The 26059-nt window shown below is 37.4% G+C and overlaps 1 protein-coding gene across 4 annotated transcripts in view; it reads right to left on the bottom strand.

Moving 5' to 3' along the window:
* rgs3a (regulator of G protein signaling 3a) overlaps positions 1-26059 on the bottom strand; it is a 115174-nt gene that overhangs the window by 72191 nt on the left and 16924 nt on the right. For 2 of the 4 annotated variants that reach the window (XM_041970494.1, XM_041970493.1), the window contains 8 exons: positions 18072-18153; positions 16799-16904; positions 15922-16354; positions 14030-14069; positions 13473-13795; positions 10739-10816; positions 7723-7834; positions 2091-2134 (listed from right to left, as the gene is read on the bottom strand). In XM_041970494.1, coding sequence (XP_041826428.1) covers positions 2091-2134; positions 7723-7834; positions 10739-10816; positions 13473-13795; positions 14030-14069; positions 15922-16354; positions 16799-16904; positions 18072-18153 — 1218 coding nt within the window. Of the gene's footprint in view, positions 1-2090; positions 2135-7722; positions 7835-10738; positions 10817-11031; positions 11090-13472; positions 13796-14029; positions 14070-15921; positions 16355-16798; positions 16905-18071; positions 18154-20882; positions 21683-26059 lie in introns of those variants that run through there. The other 2 variants (XM_041970491.1, XM_041970495.1) reach the window with 2 other exon arrangements.

Genomic DNA, 26059 nt, shown 5'->3' on the forward strand with positions numbered 1-26059 from the left:
TTTGAGAGGAGACTCTTTAAAAGTGTTCATATTAAAAATTACACAAAAAACATAAAACAACTACATTTAAAAGAAGCTATCATGAGACTGCAGATAGAGGGGTTAAAACAAACACAGCTGTTTAAATACAAAATTGTCTTTAGTGTTTCAGTTACGTGAAGGGAGATACACACAAAAAAGTTTTTACTTTATAAACTTTCAACTCCATTTCTAAGGTAATCTTCATTAAGCTGCATTTCAGTGATCGTGAATATTTCTAGTCATCATGTAAAATAATAATTTTCTGCTAGTAATTATCTGAGACATTATTCTTTCATTTAAACGTGTCATTGTGTGTAATAAACACTAATATCAGTGGGATTGCTTTTTTATAAAGAGGCAGAAAAAGAATTAACAAACCAGCTTTATATTTGCTGCAGATCATGCAAAAGTAAAAACAAAAACTTGTTCATTAACTAATCAGAGCATGGTTTAAAATACATAGGTGAGTCAAAAGTATGAAAAAAGTTTTGGATTTTCTAAGAAGGAAGGACAAAAGGTTTAGATAAACTTCTTTTATCCAGTTTAGAGTTGTGAGGGGCCAACAGGTCAAAAATGACATGGTACAGCCTGTACAAACTATAAAATCCTCACAGGACCAACTTAAAGGCACAGAGAAAATGCACACTCACACCAACTCTTAGAGTAAAAATTCAAGCCTCACATATATATAGCTTTGGAATGGGGTTCATAGCTAGAGCTGGATATCACACACTGGCATGGGGAGAACATGCAAAGTATCATAAACTGAGATTTTATGATATTACGTACCTTCTTTCTGTCAGGGCACTCTAACCGCCACACCACTGTGCAGCTGTATACACTACAGGGTTTCCCACACAATGTTAACACTTGGACAGACTGCCTGAGTATTTTCAAAGCTGCCTTAATATATCCAACATCCCGATATGTTATTACCAATATGTTATTATTTATTAAAATCCAGTACAATCTGATTGTAGAGCTACAAAACAACAGCAAACACACATCTAGTCTGTATGTGTAAGATCTGGCTGTAAAGGATGTAATTTGATGAGGAGAAATGATGAAAACATTAAAACCTAATGGAACCTACAGTTTCATTTCCTTTCTGCAGTTGATTCATATTGGAGAAAAAAAAGTGAAATCAAATGGGCATGAGGAGTTATAGCAGAAAGGGAGGGGCAAATGGTTGTACACTACCGCCTGCATATGAACAATGGGCACAGCTACAGCACAGCCACTGAAACTAAAGATCATTTTAACACAAAAAAACAACCAAAACTGCTCCAAAACTATTAGATTCTTTAAGATCATCTGTCAGAGAAATGTGAATACTGTTTCATTATGCTTTCTGAACTCGGCATCCTGCTCTGTTTGAATGCAACACAAATTACTTTTTCAAACCTGAAAATGGAAGTTTAAAAATTGTAATGACTTGTGAGTGGGAGTAGAGTTAGAAATGTAGAATCCTACTGAAACTGACTACTCAAAGAAAGAAAGAAAGAAAGAAAGAAAGAAAGAAAGAAAGAAAGAAAGAAAGAAAGAAAGAAAGAAAGAAAGAAAGAAAGAAAGAAAGAAAGAAAGAAAGAAAATCTTGCTTTTTATTTGAAATATGGCAGCTTGAGTTGCCACATACTAAAAGAAAATAATGAATGATCATAACAGCTGCATAATCTGTAAAAAAAAAAAAAAAGATTAATCTTATTTACATATATTTAAAATGTGTTACACGCCTGGTTGTTTATGTCTTCATATCTTGATAGCGTTATTATGCAACAGTTATGTTAACATCTATATGTATGTCTGCTTCAGTATCTGCAGTGATGACAAAAATGTGAAATATTTTTCTATGTGTGAAAAAAGAAGAACTACAAAGGACAGGAAAAAGACATTTCCATTAGTGCTTTCTTCTAATCTCCGAGTCTTCTCTGTAATGTGATTTCCACCAGAGTTTATTGCCCCTCTGGCTCACAGACAAAGTAGGCTGTGCACATTCAACCCTAGGTTTCCCTCTATTTTCTCTTTCTTTGTCTCCTCTCCCACAAAACACACATAATAATTTCTCTTACCTCTGTCATGTGGATAAGGTAGAATCTCAGCTCCTCGGAATAATCTGCAGGAGAAAGTAAGGAAGGGGTTATCTTTACTTAATATTTTATTTATCTGTAACATCTATTTCCTTCACAGCCAACTTTTTCTCTGGTGTCCATTTAACTTGTTCCGCTCCTTCTTGTGCATACTGACTATATGATTCAGCCAAAATACTTTTATCGATGGAAAGCTTTCACTGTGGGTCAGATTTATAGACATCCTCCCATAATTCACTAAAGAAGCGCTCTGGGAAGCAGGCCTGTGGATCTGGAGTCAAGATAAATGGTTTTAATCCAGTGAAAACGCACACTTAGAGCTAGAATCACATAATGATGCAGTAATATTTACATCTATCTATCTATCTATCTATCTATCTATCTATCTATCTATCTATCTATCTATCTATCTATCTATCTATCTATCTATCTATCTATCTATCTATCTATCTATCTAGATATTTTGTTGGCTTTGATTTCAGTAAGCATTGACCTTATGCAATGTCACAATATTAATATCTTTTCAGAGTTTCATTAATATTTCTCCAGGATCTTGAATTGGACCACTTTGTAAATTCTTCTCCAACACATTCCAATAAATCTTAATGGGATTAAGGTCTGGACTCTCTGGGGGCCAATCCATGTGTGAAACTGAAGTCTTAATCACTCTTTTACAGCTCCAGCCTGATGAATCCAAGCATTGTCTTTTCGGAAAATGTTTTAGGGAAGAGGAAAATGTATTGTTTGGGTTGGGGGGGGGGGGGGTGTACACTGTATATCTGTTAGTCAGCTGACCTATTTCTTTTCTGGGCAGGTGATTGGGTTAGTGCCAAAAAATGTTCCTGATATAAATTATGTCTCTTTCATGTCACATAATTTTGCAATTTTAGCAGCAACTGACTTTTAGTCATTTAGTTCAAGGTTAAATCTTAGCAGATTTCGCATGTATTTTTTGTGTGTCTTTTTGTTTTTTTTATCCGATCTGGATGAAAGTAACCAACTTGTCATCAGACATTTCACTGCTGCTCTTTTTTTATTTAGTTACAAAATTATCTCTTTTCATGGAAGGAAAATTGGAGGTTATAAAAAATATATTGACATTCCTACTTTTGCCACATTTGTTCCCTTTTTAAAACATTTGAGTGATTAGTTTGACAGCTATTTCCATTTCTTACACAAAAGACAATTTTCACACCTTTAGGAAGATGTATGAATCCAGACACCCTGACAAGAGACAGTTACACTAAAGCAGGAGAGACAAACCCTTTTAGATGTCATGTCTTCCTGGAAACAGCATAGTAGTCCCTCTGAAACCTTTTACCAGCAATAAATTGTGTTATTTGCAAAAACTAACAGCAGAGGGCACTATTGGATAACTCTGCATGTGGTCACATGAAAAACATTTCATGCTGAAGTAAACAAGATGAGCCCTGATAAGGGCTAAAGAAATTACAGACATGGTCACCTTATATAAAAAATTATGAAATGGGTCAATGGGATTTATTTTCAACTGATTAGATTTCAACTGATTTCAACTAAAGTTTAGACCCCAGTGTTCACAAAACAAGACGTTTAGAAATATTTGCTGTTAGCCTCTGTCAGATTAAGGGAAATAAACTGGAGAGGATCTAACATGTCACATTTCTCCTTTGTTTTATCGCAGTTCGCAGGTATAGTAACACATACAAAACATTCCCTGAGGACCCTACAACTACATGCATGCATATGAGCCTTATTATTGTGGAAAGATTCTTCCTTTACTCTGGGAATGTCTTTTTATGCTTTTTTTTCTTAAATGGTAAATGGACTCATACTGTATACAATACTCATACAGCTTCTTCTATTTTTTTTTTTTTTTTTTTTTTTTGTTTTGTTTTAAGGTGGCCAGAGCTCAACAGCTGTTGCAAATATTGGTGACATCCATACTTTTAAACATGTTTTTCTATTGTTTGAGAGACCTCATAACTTGTTTTAGATACTTAAAAAATAAAAAATATACTAAGTTGTGTGTCATTTTGAAATATGGATGGGTTCTCCAGATGACAGTCATGATACTGTATTTTCCATTACTGTTGTAGCTCATCATATATTCTCATTAAGAAAACCACTGAGATTTTTTTTCTTTCTTTCTTGCTATTGAAAAATTTGGTGCAGGAGCCGTCCATAAGTTTCATCATGTAGAGAAAAGGTGCATTAAGTTCTGTAAGTTTATTTACTGTACATCATTGTATTGACATGCAGTCATTTTGATTTAAGTGTTTTCTACAGCTTATTGTTTCCCACGCTCCTCAGCCTAGTATTGGGGTGACAGGAACACAGGAAAGCCCCTGTATTGAACTTCTACTGTGCCATTACATGCTTACACACACACACACACACATCAAACACGCCCTCGCTGAAACAAACACAATCCCCCGGCGCCTCTTTCCTGAGTGACGCTGCTGAAGCAAAATAACAATGACAAGCAGCAGGGTGGAGGTGGAGATCTGTGTCTGTGTGTGTGTGTGTGTCCTCTCATGAAATGCACGCAAACTTACAAACCCTTCTGGATCCCTGATTGTTTGGGTGCAGGATGGAGGTCAGAAGTAGCCCAGAGGAGATCAGCAGTGTCTGGAGAGGATTCAGCAACTCACTTCAGCAACAGCGGGTTATATCCTAAATTCAGCTGCCATTTCAGCTCATGCGGGAGTGTTTGATATATGTTTTTTTGAACAATGGACTTAGCTGTGGCACTCAGCTACAGAAGGAATAAATACTATACCAATAAATATTTCAGTTCACTTGTTTTGAAGGGAAAAGATAACAGATTTAAGGCTCCATGTGTCCAGAGCCTTAATGAAAAGTAAACAAGAACATCCAAAACGTGCAGGTCAGCACTCTATATGTGCATTTGTTGTTAAAACACTCAAACTGAACACCAATTTGTCTTATCTGACCTTTGCAAACAATAGCTGTGAACTAGCCACAGTGCTAACAAGCTAATAAGATGCAAGTCCAAGTTTCCGTATCTGAGAGCTCGGTTTCTAGGAGTACCAGAACTTTAGCTTGGGATTTTTTTCTACACTGAAATGCTACAAATTAAAGAGTTTAATCTTTAGCCTTTAATGCCTTTTGGGCATTAGATCATCTTTTCCTTTTAAGCTGTTCCCTTCAGGAGTCGTCACAGCAACCCATATGCCTACATCCAAACCCATCCTCTGCATCCTCTTACACCAACCAACTTCATGTCCTCGTTCACTACATTCATAAATGTCATTTTTGGTCTTCCTCTAGGCCTCCTGCCTGTTAATTTTAACCTGAACATCCTTCTACCAATATATATTTACTATGCCAATCAGTACATGCCCAAACTATCTTAGTCTGGCCTCTCTTCAGACCTCTCCTGGTAAATTCAAATCATTAGTCACTAAGAAAGATTTGACCTATTTTCATGTTAATTCTAGTGGTTCCAGAGCCACAACTATCTTCATCCAACAATTATTATCTGCAAAGCTACTAGAGCCAACAAATCTACCAACATCAGCCTCAACCTACGACCAGCCTCCTCCTGCTAAAGTCCCACCCAGCCATGATGACATTCATCCATCATGCAGTTCAAACAATATGAAACTTATTTATCAGTTTATGTTTTCCACTGTACCCTTATCAACTGATCTGTCGCAATGGACTAGAACAAACTGTTTTTTTAACAACGCAATGATCAGCTTTCATTTTTCTTGGTCCAGTGTACCCTTTCTGCCCTGGCTCTGTGCTTCTCATGCCTCCAGACCCCGTTGCTGTCTCCACCCACAACTCTAAACACAGATATTTACAAAGTGTCTTATTTATTTGATTTGCCTGTGGTCTGTGCGGCCCTGGTGGCCAAGCTATTCTCTCCATTCTGCCAGAGGAGATGGCTGTTTACATCAAGGTGAAATATGAAGACAAAGCCACAGGAAATTGGGCACTTGTTCCCTAAATATCCTTTGGTCAAGTTCAACTGAAAATATCTGCAACCATAGCGCTGTGTGTTTATTTCGGGTTGTGTTGTTTGTGTTTCCGATTCTTATACAGTGCTGAACTGTATAAGGTCAAACGTGGTTTAACATGGTTGCAAGCAAATAAGATTGTTTGGAGAAATAGAGTATTTACCAATTTAAATTCTGGCAATGTTTTGGAAGATGATCTCTGACTTGAACTTGAAACTTCCTGTTATGCTTAATGACCATAACACAGCTCTTACAGATTAAAACCTCAATATAATATTCTCCTTTCACACTAGTTTAAAAAATCACCCATAGACATTTAGCATTTGAGTATATAGCAAAATTATTTAACCAGCAGTCTTTATCACATCAAATGACTGCGGAAGTCGTTTACCTGCACAGTGCAGATGTGTACACATCACTCTAGTGTGCATGCTTTTTTCACTAAGGATTTTGCACTTGGGGCAACAATAACAGGTACAGAAAACTTTCTTTACAGAAACATATGTATTTTTACCATATATCTAAAATAGACGTTATGACACCAGCAGCAACAACTTAACTAAAAGCAAGAATACCTATTAATTCAGATTAATTCAGAAATTTTAGTCCAACACTGTAAACATAAATCTTTTGTTGAGTGGATGAAACAGGGCCTTGTGCTTTATGGGGCCTTGCCGTGGGCCAGATCTATAACCTTCTGACTGAAACACACTAGACATCTTTTATTACTTGAAGATGCTTATAATGATTTTTTTCACCGCAAGCAAATCAACTTCAGTCACTTCTTCCTCATCTGTTAGATTCTGCTAAAGATCTGAGGAATTCCACATTTTCAACACTGGAAATGTAAAGGTCTAACACACAGAAATCCTTTGACAAGCAATATCTGTAAAATCAGAATTAATTTTGTGCTGAAGCATTTACATATTGTTGACTATCAGTGCGCAATTCAGTTCTGAGTATGTATGTAAAGACACATATGCAGTGTTACTTAACTGTTTGATCTGAAGGGAAATTCTTTTCACTCCCCATTTAACAATTTTCCAACTCTGCTTTCCAGTCTGTGCAAAAAAAATGTCTTTAGACTTAGTTTTTAGGTTTCATTGTAGCATGAGGGTTGTCGGGAAGTATGCCAAGTTGAAAGAGTCAGTTGTTCCCGCTGTTATTTATTAAGTTATTTTAATTTTTCTTGCTTTGTCATAAAAAGCACAAACACTTGTTTAGACTATAAACTTTCCTGTTTTCTCATCCTATGAGCAATGAAAACCTTTGTGCACCTACTGTGATAGGAAACCCTCTTCTATAATCATTTTTCAGATATTTGTAAACCATGAGCAATGACTATTTTTGAAATTTAAGACAGGCAAACATAGAATATGTGTACAAGCATGAGCTTCTCAGTTTATTTGCGATCGGCCAGCCGGGAGGATTCACTGCCATCTGTTCACCTTGTCACATTATAGGCTTGTTCCTTAGTTATTAGTTGGTTCTGTCCCAGTTCTTAATACACTGTAGCCCTCAGAGAAATAAGGATAAACATGCTACTGCTGTTAATGTGAATGGATTAAAATAAACTTTTAAACATGCTGCTTTTGGTTTAAAATTGACATAATCTCAGGTGGTCAGGTGTATTGAGGCTCACATACCATCCTGAAGCCGAAGATGCCGAAGGAACAGGGGACTCTGGAGGACGTTACACCTGCCAGGCTCACTTTCTCTTGTCACAAGCATCAAGTCATTGTAGACGAACACTGTGACCTGCAAGAATTGGGGGAGGAAAATGACAAAGGAAGTTTAAAAGAAAGGGGTAAAGGCCAGAAGTTGTTGAGGGGGTGGGATGAAGGAGAAATTAGTGGAACTTAAGCATCACACAGTCTCAATGTGGCTTTACACCTTACAATCTGCACTCTCACCCCTATGAAAGTCTCGCCCCATACGCATGTGTTAGCAGAGGAAATGCTGATCACACATACATCACTTCGACCATAAAACATGCATCTTCCCACACTTTGTTTTATAGCCTGTTCAGCTTCTTTCTACACTTTGTTTTAATCATCTAATTATACATAAAGTGTTATTTTTCTTGTCTGATATACTTTAAATAATTTCTACATTTAAACTAAGATGTCATAAGAGCTCATTTTGTCACACTTAATTTCCAACAACTGAATGGCTAACCACTTTTGTTTCTACTTCACTTCCTCACACTGCTAACTCTAATGTTTATCTACTTTGAGTATCTGCTGTTGTAGCTGAGGCAAGCTATAAGCTTAAAATGACCCTGCATGAATGGAAGAAGACAGCATAAGGAAATGTAGAAATTAAGCTGGGGCTTTAAAAAAAAAGAAAGGAAAATAATTGGCCTAAAAGAGCTTTCATGTAATGTAGCACACCTACAGCAGAGAGTAATTGTTCTAGATGGGCAATTTTCAAGACAATGTTTTTGCTTTTGTGGCTTCCTCTACACGGTGAGATGGCAGAGAGGGTATTTTAGCTCAAGCCACTATGTGGTTAAGCATGTGTGTGTGTGTGTGTGTGTGGGTGGAAAAGACACACACACACACAAGAGAAAAGAATGCACGAACACACACACAAATATGTGCAACTCACATAATTCTCACATAAATTTCAACACACACTTTGAGCTTTGGGTCTTTCTCTTGTTCGGATTGTCTGTAATTGCTTCTTTGTCAGTATGTCAACACCAGTTTGATCAACATCCTAAAATAAAAACCATCTTGATAAGTTGTACAATCAACCATTTGTGTAATTAACAAATGCTTCAGTCATCGCAGCCAAAAGAACACACCTTGTCCATTAAGTCATCTTACTTTTGTTTTCCAACTGATAAGACTGAAATGTTTGATTTCAGTATAATTACTGTTGTTTGTTTTGTGGCTGCATTGTTGATTTATGAACAGCAGGACAAAAACAGCTTTCTGAATAATTTAATTATTGAATGATATTACAGTTTGTTCATTTACTGGATTAAAAAAAAAAACACTTTTTGAGTTTAAGCTGAATCAGTTACTTGAAGACAATAAATAAACTTTATGTGAACCTCTTAAATCTGTTGGGTTATGATCAAATTTTATTTTAGGTTAAATCAGATTTAAACATTACAATATAAGTGGTACTGAATGCCCTCCCAGTTTAGGTAAAAGCTGGAACAACACAGAGTTTAATAAAAAAGAAAAACGCCCATTTAAAGCAGCATAGTGGAGAGAAACTCCCTCATGACAAACACTGGCAGTGAAATATTTGTTTTAGTCCTGACCCCAGAACTGCTGCACCGCGCTGCACTGCACACCAAAAACTACCTGACAAAGTATTTTAACAAACTGTGGAAAAAGCTCTATTAGGACCAGAAAAGGAGCTTTCTCTCTCCACACATATCTCAGCTTCACATACTTCAGACAGGAGATATTTATTGGAAACACTGACTCTAAAGGCCAAATTTTTCCAGTACACATTCAAAATATGCCACTCAAGCACAGCTTAAAATGCTTACAGGTTAATATAAATTGTGAAATAGATTATTTAGTTGCCATTAATGCTTGCAATGAAATATTGAAAATTAACATTACACAACCCAGCTGTTGTGTGCAGAACTCACTACACTTTAGACTATTCTTGTGTTGGGAGCTCATTGTGAACAGAGCTACCACTTCTTTAGATACATGAAACAGAATTTCTAAGTCAGATCTTTGATACACTCCTACCTCATCTTTTATTAACTCTGTTTGACTCACATGGACCAAATAGTTCAGAGTAGCTACAAAATCATAGATGATTTCAAACATTTCCCTTGTCCCTCCCTTCCTACTGAGAGGTTGCATTACATTAGCTTTCCTTTTCTGTATACTTGCATCCATACTGTCCTAAGAATGAGGTAATAGACAGTCACTTCTAGTTTGGTCAAATAAACAAAGCACAAAAGGGGTTTTGACAAACCAACAAAATGTTTGCCTCTATTCTGATGTCCCCTGCAGTTTGAAGAGGCCGAAGCACAAAGGAGAGGGCAGAGCCTTGAACTTCTTTTAATGACAAAATTATAAAAGAAATATTTAAAAGAATACAGATCTTGAATCTTTCAGACATCACACAGAGCAGTACTCCCCTAAACTGGTCTTTTTTTTCTTTTTTTTCTGTCTCATAAATGTGCAGTCTTGAAATTAAAGTGGATTTATGCAGGCAGCATACCTCCCACTGTGAAAATGCAATCTTATTTTGAGAAAGAAACAAGAAGCATGACTAAAAGCAAAATCTGACACATAAAACTAGAAAAGTATCCCAATCCCTACATTTTCCTCAAGAATCCGCCTCCTTTCATACTTTTCTCCATTCATTTCAAACTGATCTATTTACCAGACTTTACCAGTTAAAAAACTAAATAAATAAAAAAAAATCCCCAAAGCATTATACTTCCACCACCTTTCTTCAATGTGGGTATGATGTTCTTATAGTAGTTAGACGCATTGGGTGGGAGGCAGGGGTAGAAATTGCTTCTTATTAGTATCTTTGGTACCATAAATGACTCACAGCAATTGCAAAGCCCTCAATCTGTCTTCTTTTGTTTTATTTTATGAACATATAAAATGACTATGAGTACATATGTAAACAAGCTCTCATAGAGCGATATAAGTTATTGTTGTCACTCACCTTGAGAGAGTGGTGTTTACTCTCATGAAGAATCATCTCCTCAGATATGATGAGTGTTCGGCTGCACAGGTCAAGAGGCTGGGCATAGAGAAACAGACAGAGTAGCATACAGAGTTTTTGAAATGTAATTCTGAAGCTCATTAATTCATAAGTATCTTTAAAATATTTAGTGCCCATGTGCACAAATCCTGCTTCTAACTATTACTTGTATCTTCACTGAAGATAAAAAATATGTTATTACAATTGTTTTACATTTGCAAATAATAATAAAAGTAATTTAAAAATTACACTACCAAATCCATTTTTGGCTCCTAAATCAATCGATTGCCTTTACAAGCACAGAAGATGTCTTCAGGGTAACTGAAAGTGACTGCTGACACTGAAAGCGAATTGCAACTGAGAGGAGATACGTGTGGTTGAGAAAGACAAGACACTGACACATAAAAAGAGCCAGTGCCACAACGTAGGAGGAGGGGACTTCCTCTTAAGTCCAGGATGTAATAAAGGGCCGATTCAGTATTATATATAGCTATGTGTGTGTATGTATATGTGTATGAGCAACATTTGCAATGCTGTGAAGTGGGGTCAGGGTTGCAAGTTTTTGTGTAATTCTATTTGAATTCATAGGAAGTAGCGCCACATGCTCTGTAGTTCCATGGTGGGAAAGTCTAAAAGCACCCAAGGATAGAAATGCTATTTGACATTTCTGTAATTTTGCTATCTCACGGTGGTCCTCACTGACTATTTAATCACATGTTCTAAGAGTCAGAAACTTGTACACTTACCAGAGTAATTTCACATTTAAAGTTTATTTAGCAATAACACATGACTTGACACAATTTGCTTTTGCTTCCTAGTTTGTGTCAATCTAATTCTCATTCTGTCCATAAAAGGTTATGGTAGTAATATTATTTTTTCTGTCCACTGCTGCATGTTAGAGATGTTGAAAAGAATACAAATAAAACTGAAGTAAGGTCTTTCTGTTCTTCAGCAACAAGATAAGGTAAGGAAATATCCATCTTGGATGCACAGATCTAAACACTGATTTCCTGACTCTTTGGGTCCTGACAATGTCTGCTGATGCAGCCTATTTTCACGCATGTTTGTATATGTATATTTCTATCTAAACTATGTATCAAAATAGCACAGTCATGAATCATGACTTAATCAAAATTAAAAGCTTGGGCAGAAAGGTCTTCATATATCCAAACTGAAAACCTCAAAGATCTAGTTCCCTTTGAACCAAATTAGAGTGGAAAACCATCAAATCTATATGTATATGTCATATTTTTACCAATATACAGCATTACATAAAGTTTCTAGTATCTAGAAGTGTTTTCCTTTTTCCTATGTCTCTGTCTCCCTTTTAAAAGGCGTTTATTTCATCAAACTAGATAAAAGTTTGCCATTACAAAACAAAACAGGTGTGATAACTCAGACTTTCACATTGGTGTTTTTTTTATCTATAAATCCATTCTTGGTCTGCTTCCCCTTTATTTTTGTGATTATATTTCATTAAAGTTGAGTAACTGCGCTCTAATAATTTTTTTTTTTTTTTTTTTACTGACAGCTCCTAAAGCTCGTACTGAACTTGACAAAAGTTCGGTGCCCTTGTAGGCGTAAAAAACTTACAAACTGACTTAAAACTGCAGCAGCTGATTTTAGAGCTTCAAAAAAAGTTTTAAAGAGTTGGAAGGCTGACTCAGTAGGTGTCTGTAACTGCTTGCCCAACTACCTATGCTTTCCTTATTCATTTGCCCGCTTAGATATATATTTATAATATTTGTTTTATGTTTGTTTTTTGAATGGTTGTTTTAATTATTACTACCTAAAATGGAATTTGGACTGCTGCTGCCTTGGCCAGGGCTCCCTTGAAAATGAGATTTTTTAATCTCAATGGGACTTTCCTGGTAAAATAAAGGTTGTTTAAATAAATAAAAGAATTTTGTTAAGTATTCAGGCCTCTCACTTGGTACTTGGTGCAGCTTTAGCAGCAACGGCAGCCTCAGGTTTCCTGGTGAATGTATATGTTTATTCTTAGCAGTGGACTCAGAGTCATAGTCTTGTTTAAATGGAAACCTTCATTTAAATTTTAGATCCTGAGCACTCTGTTAAAGCTTTTCTCTCAAGACTGGCCTATATTTTGTGCAGACTTATAATCCACTAAACAGAGCTGCTATTACTAAAATTGACCTAGGGACTGGTATAAAAAAGAGGTGATGCTCACTACTTGGTTTCTTGCAGATATGTCAGTGAGAGTTGTGCCCATATTGTTCAATTCTCACTGTATCAGACCGGAAAATCCAGCGTGTCTTAGTGTTTTAGGCAAACTCCCAGCAGGCTATCATGTGCTTTTAGTGAACGCTCTGGTAATTCTGCCATAAAGGCCTGATCGGCAAAGTGCTATACTGTTGATTTCCCTCTGTAAGATTCTCCCATCACCAGAAAGGAAGTCTTAAATTCACAAATTAGCTTGTTGGTTACCTGTCCTGACTGCATTTGTTTATAAACAGTATCATCACAATTCTCTTGAATTTAAAGCTATAGTAAACAGCATGCTACCCTGGCTTTGTCCTATTGACAGAAGGAATCTACCAATACCTCAGTAAACCTGTGCTTGATAACTGATTCGCTATATTGTATGCTTAGCATAGGGCAAAGATTAAAGGTACAACAATAAGAAACAATTACAATGATGATATACTTGAGTATTGAGTCTTCAGTACTGACATACCTGAACAAAGATGGGGAAGATAAGGATCTTGGGTGCCACTTTAACATATCCATAGTTGGCGTGTGGAGTATGTGAGCGGACAATGGTACAGTTCTGGTAGTTGGCAAAATTGGCATTCTGTTGCTGGTAGTTAGATACACCAGCATTAGCAGAGGTAGACGACCCCTTTGACATCTTGGAATTGTTTGATCGACGTAGGAAGCCGGTGCGACTGGAAAGGCCTCCACCACCACTGCTGACTCCAGCAGAAAAACCACTGCCACTACTCTGGGGTTGTGGAGCAGAAGCCTGTCGTGTGGGATATAACCTGCTGAAACCTCCAGCTGTGAAACAAAAAGAAGGAAAAGCTCATTATTCCAAGAAAGTGACTGCTAAATATAAAAGATAAGCAAACTAATTGATAAGTTAGCTCAGTGGAGAGACTGCCAGGGTAAAAATGTGAGAATATTTAGATACAAAACAGATTTCACAAACATTTATTAAGTTTGAAAAATCGCATATAAAATATATTTTGCTTTCATAGCAAATATGAAAGTAACAGATTGTAGATGTCCTACCTAATGTTCCCTGATTGTCCTGATAAACAGGCCTCAGGATCTGAAAAGAGAATAGTATAAATGGACATTGAATAAGCTTGTTTTAGAAAAACCACATATCCTTAATGAAATTAAGCCAAAAATTACTTAACATAATGTTTTCTATTTTTTTACTAAACAAAAATGCAAGCAAATAACCCTCCATGATGATAACGTGCTGTGTCTAGATACTAACTGGCGGCAATAAGACATCTTCATCCTGAAAACATGAATGTCTTAAAAAGAAAGTCATCTGTCCCTCGTCTTAAAAGAATGCACTGTATGCATCAGAATATCTGTGCTCCCTCCACCATCTTCTTTAATCTGCAGTTTGTTGCATAACATTCAGTATGGCTCATCTGAGTCCATCTGAATTTCACACTGGACAGGTTTGCTTTCTGCTTGTCATGACATATTTTAATCCACAGAGGAAATACAGACAAAAACCTGCAACCAAATCATGACATCATGTGTCCATCAGATAATTGTAGCAGGTGGCCTTAGATTTAAGAAATTTAAAATATCCCATCATTAGGGCCTATTCTGTTAGCTTATTAGGGTAAATGTTTTCTGTATTGTGTGCTTTTTTTGTGTCCATGTGAGCTACAACAAACATGACCCATTTCCACAGGGCCTTCATTATATTTAGCATTAAATCTCAACAAATTCCTGTGGCTTGTTTGTTTGACATAGAAGCAGATGCTAGTTAAATGTAAAGGTTTGTAGCTTGTTAAACCTCTTTTTCTCAAGGCTATTTCTTCATCCTTTGAGTACACAATCTGTCATTTCCATTAATTTTCTTCAGCTTTTTTTCTCTAACATCAGTCTGATTTTATGTGTCATATACTGTTTGCAGCAAACATCTTCGAAAGACTTCTGTGTCCCTTAACTCACTCCAAAGCAGAAAAGCAAACAGATGAAAACACTACATGAGACATATGGACATGCGTCATACACTTACACACACAGCTTCAATACAAAGTAAAAAAAAAATTAGTAAGTTAGACAACATAATGCAACTATCAGCTGCATCAGACATCAAATGGATTTGGTTAGTTTGAAGTCTTTTGTGTGTGCAGAGCTGCTACTGTCTACACTGCTGCAGGATTCAGCTAATCCTGCACCTTCTAATTCAACATGTTTTTTTCCCTGTGGTGCTTCACAGGTTAGTATTGAGTTATTAATCGGTGTTAGATAAGGAATTCAGATCAGTCTTTTTGATTTAATAAGTTTGTTTTATTGTATTTTTTTATTATTAAAATTCTTAATTCAGATACAAATCAAAAAATAAAATAAAAAAGTATGTGCTTGATAAAACGCCATATGCATGCCACATTGTGCATGTACATGCATCTTATACATAGAATGAAATGTGTGCAATGAATCTTTCTGGGAATTTGTGACGTTTCATAAAGTATGCATTTAAATAAAAAATTTGTTTAATTCTGTCTCATTATGAATGCCTATTATGAATGCCTGAACTACTTGTTTTTAAGGTTGTTAAAAATAATGTGCATAAGCATTTTTTTCTATGATGAACTGTGACTGGTTGGCAGAATGTAATTAAACAAATATGATATAGCACATGTATCGTTAAAAGTTTTTGTCTAACTTTTCAGTCGATAACTCCTAATCTACAAGATACTAAGTTGTATGTGCAGATTGTTATGTTTTGTGTTGAAAATATCCAGAAATCAACAAGACATCTGCAACCAAAATGACACAGACATAGTGTGCATGCAGTCCAGCTATCTATCAGCACCAGGGATGTAAGGCAAGGAAACATATCTAGGATGAGCCACCATATGACCATGGTGAGGGTGAGGAGGACGGAGAAGATGATGAAGATGCAGCCCTCCACCAGTCTGTGGTACCTGGCTTCCAGGGTTGATGGGTGCCAGGATGATGTAGTTGTCCCCATTGGATGCCTTCACCCTGGTTCCCTTCAGTGTGGCAGTTGGAGGGTGATGAAGGAGCCGGGGTTTCCCATCCAGCTCCTCGGCTGACCCTCCCTGAGCCCCCCACGCGAGGGTCCCCCTACCCATGGCGACATTGTTTCCAGCTTCAGAGCCATTGACCACTAGTCGGCGTGCGGCAGTGGCACGGTGGTGGGCTGGAAGAGGCGGCACAGCTGGGGGGGCTTTACTTGTACCAACATCTGGTGCACGCCTGCGGGTAGGAGGTGAGGGGGCATCATAGTTTGAGCTGGATGGTTTGTAAGAGGGCCGGTGGATGAGGCCTTCAAAGTTAGGTTTAGCTGAAGGGCCAGTACGCCACACCACCACTGTGATCTCACTGGCACTGTTCCTGCAAGAGCACAGAGATATTATAGTAAAACAAATATAGAGTGTATTAATATTTTGTAAAAGTTTTGTTGACAGTATTAAATATGAATGAAACCTGAGAAGCAGAACAAATTGAATATACATGGGTCAACTCAATAAAGAACATAAGCTGTTTATAAAGCTGGATGTAGCATCAGGTCTGAAATATGTAACCAAGAGGAAATGTCTTACAGTAAAGTGCAATACCAATGTTTGCCACTAGGGACAGATGACAAATATCCACAGCAGAGCCATTTCTGGTCATCTAAATCACAACTGCAGTTGCATTACAGACCAGAATAATTCAGTCTGGTATTTAAGACAACACAGGTGATAAAATATGTCATGGGTCATAAGTTCTAACTATGCAAGTTTTGTAAATAAGGGGTGTAAATCAGGCAGTACTTTGGTATGCTGGAATCATTACCTTATAGCATGGGCCAAGTCCACACATTTCCACTGCTCAACTGGCTGACCATTTAACTGCAGGAGAGTGTCCAGCTGCTGCAGACCAGCCTGATCTGCTGGACCCCCTGTCAAGTGAAAGGACCATTGAAATCATTACACGATTTCAAGCAGTATTCACACTATTCAGGGCTGCAGCTCTTTAATGCATGAAACAATGCACTCTATATGTTCAGTTGGAAAATGTTATTTAATGCATTGAAAAAAATAAATAAAAAACAGAGATGTTGGTGTTTTAATGGGAAGTCCCCTGTATCTCTACATAACTGAAGATTCAAAATCTTGTTCATGGACATGACAGCTGGGAGGACACCTGTCAATATTGGGTTTTTGACTTCACCTTCTCCATCTGATAGACAAACTCCCTATTAACTGTAACACTGAGCTGGACGTACAAGTGCTAATTGTAACTCTCTAAATAACCAGCAAATGAATAATAAAATGCAGTCAGTCCTAATTTTTCAAAATATAAATTCTGCATGTCATTGTGCTGCACTATTCTCTTTCCTGTCTGGCTCTACTGTAATATCTCAAAAAGCCTAAAAGCTAAAAGGGAGCCATGCCAAACTCAAGTCAATCAATTTCAAACAAAAGCATCAATCCGAATATACATTTTACATACCAATGTACTGGATTAAAGAAAAAAACCTGTTCTGACTGAAGAAAGAGTCTGTTTTGACTCCATATACAATGTCTTGTATAAAATGAGTTTAGCATACAATATACTTTATATAAAATAAGATTAGCTGTTTTAATTAATTAATTTATTTTTATTTTTTAAAGGTCATGTATAATTTTACTGAAGGCTCCTGAGGTCCAAAAATTCTTTAGTGCAATGTTTAAGGCAAAAATTTTGCAGAAATTAAATACAATATTCATTATTAAGTTTTTCCAAAGGAAAACTTACATGTAGAAAACTCAGTGTTAATTACTACAAAAATAAAATCTTATCTTTCAGACGCTATAGATGTCCCCGAACTTCAGCATTCAATGCAAAAAGCATTCAGTTGGTTGCAGTTTGCTATTTTTACCACTAGGCATCACTATGTCCAACACACTGTCCTTTAAGGTAAAGTATTTTAGTAAAACTACAACTATTTCAAAGAGTATTCCATCTGAATTTATTTAACCATCTATTTATTTATTGTTGTGTTGTAGTGAAAACTTTACATTTTAAACAATGATCCCAGCACTGCTGAGTTTGATGAATACTGACATGTGCATGCAAACCTTACCTGGATCAACAGCCTGTACCCTCACAGGGGAATCCGAGCAGATGGTGAATCCATATCCATCCTTTCCTCGAAGGATGGTCACCTGAAAAACACACAAATACACGAAAAGTCATTTTGTGATACAAAGATAGGAACTCACTCCCACTACCTGAGGAACCAAAAGTAGGATGCTGGCAAAATAATCAGCTTCCTTCCTACAGGACGATAAAGTAGATTTGTATTCTGCTTCAACTTCCTATCAAAAGTGTCTTGACAGCAGTTTCCCGGTGAACCCAATTAGCTGACTTAGTGGGAAAAAGCTCCAAAGATAAAAAGAAAGTCATTCATTGTCTGATAATTGGGGAAAAACAGGAGAAACTGAATGTACCAAAGGCAGACTGCCTGTAATTTATCTAGACTGGGTTATTTTCTGACTGAGTGCTCTTGTTATGCTTTGCTGCTGGGTAATCCAAAATTAAGAACATGTCACAAACATAAAGTATTTGAAAAGAAGCCTGCAAATTCCCTCTGATAAACTTGCAATAAGTTAAAGGTGTTAGAAGTTGACACAGAAGGTGCATATGGATGTGATTGGGAGTACAGTCTGCAGAAGGAAAAGTATTTCTTGAATCATGAAGAATTGATTGAAACTATTTCATAAGTAATGTCTGATTATTGAAGATTTTCTATTAATTGCATAATTATTGTGCGGTATTATACTTAGGTATAGTAAGTGTTCTTCACCAACTATTTCTAAGGTTTTAATCCAACTCTGCTATGAAATACATTAACACACAATACTGCTCTGATCAAATTTGTCACAGCCTTACACTCATACGCAACTACACATACAGAGACAATGCTAATGGCTCTTCCTCACTATTTTTCTTTCTTTTGTGTTGCCAAAAATTCAGTACCTGCACCCAAAAGTCTGAGCCAAAGTCAACATAGTTCCATCCAAAACATTTCACTTTCCATCTCATCTGATGACAGCCAGGGATCCAAAACACACAGATAATCTCTATCTCTATGCTGCTACATGTGTATGCTGCTAAATTACAAAGTCTGCCCACGAGCGAGATGCAACAACTTGGAGATTATTCAGGGGCCTGCAGCTCGTGATGACCCTAAAATGTCGGGTACAATTGTAGTTTCTTATAGTCCACTGATTTTATGTGTCCTGTATCTAAATTTTTTATTATCATTTTCTAAGCCTCCATCCCTTGAATCTGAGTCTGCTTGTGTTTATCCCTAATCTCACACTGCTTGGAAAATAATTACAGTGCTACGACAGTGACATTGTCATCTGTGATAAGAAGGCACTTTCAGCTGTCATGTTCTATCCCTGATTTTTGTTTTTGTTTTTTTTTTTTTGTTTTTTTTTATCCCTGAGAAGAATAACAGACCATTCAAACTCTAGCTATAGGAGAACCTACACACTAGATAATTAGAAAGGACATGCAATATGTCAGGGCAACCTTTATAATGCAGAGGCCAACCTTTTTCCTCTGAGGCAGAAGAAACATTGGCACACAGTCATCACAGAGATTCTGGCAAGGAAGTAAAGACTAAGATGAATATAAAGTATGATGCTAAAGTTAAGCTGTTCAACAAATGTGGAAAGAAAAAGCAGTTCAACACAGAAAAAATATATTTATATATTTATATATATATATATATATATATATATATATAGTCAGATTAAGGTTTGGAAAAGAGGGCAGTGGGGTTTCGAAAATACCAGAAATGGAGCAGATGACAAAGACAAACAGAGGAACAGATGGTATGAAACAAAACCTTCCACAGGAATTAAGGATGACAAACAAACTGTTGTAAAACATTTAGAGGAAAAACAGACTGATGTGACATAAATTTAAAAAAAAAAATGACAGAAAATGAACACAAGAAACACAAGTGAGGGAAACTATGTCTCTATTAATTTCTTTATAATTCTATCAGAAGTCTCAGACTTGTCCTTTCTAAGGTGCATCAAAGAGCTGTCTAATTTGGACTGCATCAAAATTTAGGGCTTTTTTATGTCCAAAAACTTGATTACTGCTGGTTAGCCTGCAATCAGCAGTGTGACACCCCATTTTTACTCCTACATGACAGCGGTAATTCATCAAATCAGCACAAACATCATAAGACAAATTGAGTGAATGAAGATCAATCCATGAATAAAGTTTGAGCAATGCTATCATGATGCATTAATAATTCAATCAAGGAAAGAACTAAGACTTAAACATAAGATTTTTAACTCTTTGTCGCCCATGTGAGTCCTAAATGTTTTCTGGTATGTGTGACAGGGCTTTTCCATCCGTTTTTCATACCTCAGTACAAGCAGGAGGAGGCATCCTGAATGTTTCCATCTGATGGTTACAGTGCATGTTTATTACTTTCAGCAGTGCAAGAAAGGTACTAAATTAAATTTAAACATGACGATAAAAATAATTTAAATACTCTACGTAAGGAAAGTGGTATCAGTTTATGTTTCAAATATCTGTAAATTTCTGCTCCCTTCCTCCATCAGATCTTCCTTTCACAATGGAGAGGGTTAAATAATTTAAAGGACTGGGAGCTGGTTCAACCCTTTTAAAGTCACACATCCTTTACTCCTCTTGCATTCCCCTGCTGGATAATATTCTTTCTTAATAGAGTTGGATGAGCAGTGAAAAAATGTTTTTTTTTTTTCCTGTACGGCAATAAAATGATGTACTGGTGTGTCAAGTGGTGTGACAGATTGATACTGTACAGTTAATGCAGCTTTTATCAACACTCTACTTCTCCCCCACTTCCATTTTCTCCCTCATTTTTCTTTTAACACACACACACCTGAGGCAGCCTGCATCCAATGCAGAGGTGGCACAGCCCGTGAATTGTGTGCACCACACCACCACCGCCACCACCTCTTCCTCCACTTTCTCCGGCATTCAAGTCCGCAGTCAAAACACACACGCTACGACGGTGACTTTCCACCTGGCTGCCACCTCTGCAGCCCGAGTATCGCCACAGCTTTCTTTGTGCAGCCGAGATTGTTCTTCTGGGACTGTGCTCTGATGGCGGAGTGGACTTTAATGTGTTGTGGATCATCTCAACAGTGAGAGCTGCCCAAAAAATGGACAGCTTGATTTTTAATCTTGCAGTTTCCAAGTGTAAATCCGGTTTAGGTCGCTCTAGACACCAATAATGTTTCTGACCTTAATGGAAAACATGAAGGAAACTGTCAGGTACAACAAAAATGGTCCTTTGGAGATTTCTTTTCAGTTAAGCTGGCCTTTTCTCCGCATAAACTTTCCCCCGAATGAGTCTTGATTTAATCTTCTTTAAATCACTCTGCCACTGACCTCGAGCTGCAACTCTTTTCATTCAAAGTTTGCAAGTAAAGACTCCACTCATCAATGCACTTTAATTTGTGCAAGCCTTTAGTCATTGTATCCACAGCTGCAGCTTCATATGTTCCACTTACAGTCCTGAAACTTCAATTAAATCCTTCCCTTTTTTGTGTGTGCTGTCTTTCTTCTATTCTTGCATTCGTCCTGTCCAATAGTACACTGTCCCGCTCCTCACAGTGTGGCTTGAACAACAGAAGCTGCAGTAGCGCCCGAGATCAGCTGTGTGAGAGTGTGGTGGCGTCATCCAGGCGAGACTGCCGCTGGCTCGGCCTGCTAAGGCCACACTGTAGCTCCTGGCAGGGGCGCTCATGGGAACTCTTCAACAGCAGAAGAATAGGAGGAAGTGCCTCCCACCACCACCCCCTCTCTCCCATCACACACACACACACACATGTACTTACGCATACCTCGCCACCCTACAGCCAGAACTGCTTTGTGTGTCTGCCCCGATAAGGCCAGTTTGCTTCCTGAGTCCACACTATGAGGTTGTGAGAGGTGCTGCAGTTCCCTATAGTGACTGACTTAGGTGGCACAAGTGAAAAGTATGAATAAAGGTGTCAGAGGCAGGACTTTAATAGGAAATGTTCAAAGGGTCTAGATGCTTTGTAAACAGAAACTTTTCTGATGGCTTACAGCATTTGAACCTAACAGATTTCAGTGACAAAGTTTCCCAAAAAAAGACTATAACAGCTTTTCTTTAGGGACATACTTTCACAGACATGTAGTCTCTCAATCAAACTTCTCACCTCATCTGACTGTTTCCACCGTGGTTCCCATACTACGCACTTGCAGTCCAGACATTATGCTTGTTTGTTATGTTTTCAACTTCCATATTTCCTCTGCTTTTCCTTTCAGCTGCTCCCTCTCACCTCAAACCGCTCAGGACGGAAATTCACAGGTCTGCGAGCTCTTAACAACCCCCCACCCCCCTCCTATTCCACTTATCCAAACATGACTTTTGTTTTTGTTTTTCAGTATCTATATGTCTGGTTCAGAGGTGGGAATCTGCAAAATAACAACACTAAGCACCTCAGCAGCAGAGCAGGAAAACGCCTGTTCAGTTACCAATTAAACAGTGGCCTGTCTAACCCCAGCAGGCCCATTAATTCCCAGCTTGCCTCTTTTTCTTTTAATCACTTGGATGTGTGGCTCCTTGAATGAATCACTGACAGAGAAGTGACAGAGGACCAATGGTGCACTTGTCTCTACGATGTTAATAAAGTGGCAGAAAACATCATTGTCTTACGATCCCTTTATGTCAGTGGTAATGGCAGCTTTTCCCTGTTTGCCTTTTGAAAAGGGCGAGGGTTACCCATCAAGCACACAAAAACACTTTCTCTCGCTTTCAAGCTGCGCTGTTCACCTCTAAATGGGCAGAAGGACGGATTAGAGGAACAGAAGAAAAGGAGAGAAGAAAGCATGTCTCAGGGAGAGGAGTGAAAGAAGAGTTTGAAAAGCCTGTCTTGGAGCCAGACAAGGCCAATCTGGTTTTCAGCAGTGTGGGATCCCTCTCTCATTTTCTGTCTCTCTGTCTTGCTTTTTCTGACCTGGATAAACAACTATCAAAGGAGGAGGCCTTTTCCAAGCTAGTGAACACAGAAGATGGGTCCAAGTTCAGGGTCACGGCTCCAGTTACACTTAAAATTCAAACTGTGAAGCTCGACATATATTCGCAGCTACTCCAAAGATACAACATTGCTAAGGGTGACATTGTGCATAATGTTGCACGAGAGAGCGAGGATGACAAACATGCCAGAGATAGATAGATAGATAGATAGATAGATAGATAGATAGATGGATGGATGGATGGATGGATGGATGGATGGATGGATGGATGGATGGATGGATGGATGGATGGATAGATAGATAGATAGATAGATAGATAGATAGATAGATAGATAGATAGATAGATAGATAGATAGATAGATAGATAGATAGATAGATAGATAGATAGATAGATAGATAGATAGATAGATAGATAGATAGATAGATAGATAGAAATATAGATAGATAGATAGATAGATAGATGGATGGATAGATAGATAGATAGATAGATAGATAGATAGATAGATAGATAGATAGATAGATAGATAGATAGATAGATAGATAGATAGATAGATAGATAGATAGATAGATAGATAGATAGATAGATAGATAGATAGATAGATAGATAGATAGATAGATAATAATAATAATAATAATAATAATAATAATAATAATAGGAAAGGCCTTGGGATGTGAATAAAATTATAGATTTTTAACATTTCTATGCATCCTGTTTGAATCTGTAAAAGTGGCTGTAATAAGTAAGTTCCCCAGTGGCTCTGATTGAATTTACATTTCTACAACCATGTAGATTTAGCTTGTACCAGGAAAGAAAAAACAATAATTTCATTTTCAAAGAGAAAAAAGAAATCAAGATACTCCTGATTAAGTTATAAATGTCAGCCAGACATAAAATGACTGATTAAGAAAATGTGGAGGGGAACAGGAGTCAGTCTGCGCCATCTCACTGACAGACCAACACTGCCATCTTTAGAGCAGCTTTCAAAGTGAGTAGGAGAAAGTTTCTTTCATTTTTGTAATTGACCTGCACTCACACACTAACACAGTCAATGTGACATAATCCAAATTGTTTTACGAGTAACCGATCACTCCTTCTTACATCACCTCAGCCTGTCCAGAGTAAGAAACCCTGTATTTTTGTGTATGTGTTGTTCTTTCATACATTTTGTTAAACTTCTTTTAAATCAAACAAAGCTGCAACATATGAGAGGGAAAGGATATGTTCTGCATCTTGCAGTGAAGAGAGGACAGTGAATAGCAGCATAGTCGTGAAATATCATTAATAACAAAAACTCACCAATTCTCAGTTGGCAGCAAGAACAATTAAATGTTCTGTCATCTTCTAAGCTGACTTCACCCTTCTTTCCCATCTTTCTCCCGGCAGACAGAAGTGCCAGACCCATTTACACACAGGCAGTTCAGGGACTAATGCTAGCTGACAAGCAATGTGATGTTGTGAGACACTGTGTCCAGGCCGCAACTATGGTTAATATTCACAAACTTTCTGACCCCATCACAGCAGTTTGTTCCCTAAGCTTGTGAAACATAAGTAAATGCTAACATGGAAACTAAGATGAAATCTTGCTGTGCTTCAAGTTCAACCGATCATTGTCATGAAGTGCAAAAACCATCACACTTTTAACCATAAACATCAGTAAAACCAATAACCCTTTGCCTCAGAGTAACTTGAATTTTTCACATCTAAATTCTCAAAAGGGATTTTTGAAAGTTTTTCTTTTTAAGAAGAAATTAAACTATTCTAAATATAGCGCACTGATTTTATCATTTCCAGCAGAAACTGAACAACGCAGCATTTTTTTAAGTAATTTATCATCCAAGAAGAGGTCACTGACTGAAAACAAAGGAAAAAGTTTAAACAAAATGCAGAAAAAAGTAGTAAAACTGTAGTCAGTGGGTAGAAAAATGCTCTTGAAATAGCCTTGTGGTTTTGTGAGGGACATTCCTTTGTGGATATCAAGTATTATCTTCATCAAAATCTGAAATCTCTGAAGGCTTTAATGAGCGCTGTGTAAATCATGGTCCATGATCTGAGGCCGTCATTAAACATTGAAAAAAATGTTTGAGTTGGTAAAGAGTGGGCAGATAATGATACCACTTGGCTCTTTGTTTAGCAGGGTGATGACCATGGGGTGACAGACAGAGAATAGACAGGGAACAGAAAGGGAAAAGAGAGGGACAACGAGGTGGAAGAGGACACAGCAGTGAGGGAGGAAACATACAGAAGTCTGGATCGGAACAAGTAAAAGACAAAAGGGAGAAAATCTAAAAGGTTTTCCATTTGGCCTTAATTTAGTCTGTGAATGTGCTCTCCTCTTTCTGCCTCCACTCTCCCTTGAGACTGTCCCTCACAAACCACACAATCATATGTTACTCTGATTCACCCAAAGATAAAGAAGAGGAGGGAGGAGACGGAGAAAGGAAAGGGCCATTCACAAATACGGATGTGAAACTTTTTTACATGATTACTGCCCTCCACACTGCCTTCTATACCAATGAAGACTGTCAAAGACTTAGTTCCTGACAGTCTGGGTGTAGCATCATTATTCTTCTCTCACTACAAGAAAAGTAAGATCATGTCACTGTTTTGCCTGTTGCATAGGATTGTTGATAATAAGGCACATTCAGTTAGTTTACATAATAATATTATTTTATTATTCTGGTTAGAAACTGGACTTTTAAAATACATGCAAACTTTGTCAAATACGGATGTTAATGTCCAATTTCTCAACACTGGACAACACATCCTGGTACTGCAATTATGAGTATACTGGGACGAGGACAATAGTCCAATTAAATGGCCTTTGTGTGGGTGGGTGGTTGAGTGAGTGTGTATGTGTGTCTGCACCACCTGCATTATACACACAGAGGGAGGAAAAGTGTGTGAAACTTTGAAGGAAACTCAAAGGAAGGCCTTTTTTTCTAATCCTGCACAGTAAGGTTTATGAGCTATGCACAGAAACTCAAATGGTTTTCACATCCTGGAGTGTTTCCAAAGCAACCTGGATGTGTTTCAAAGTCATACTGATCAGA

This window comes from Melanotaenia boesemani, chromosome 19 (assembly GCF_017639745.1).
Source record: "Melanotaenia boesemani isolate fMelBoe1 chromosome 19, fMelBoe1.pri, whole genome shotgun sequence".
NCBI lineage: Eukaryota > Metazoa > Chordata > Actinopteri > Atheriniformes > Melanotaeniidae > Melanotaenia > Melanotaenia boesemani.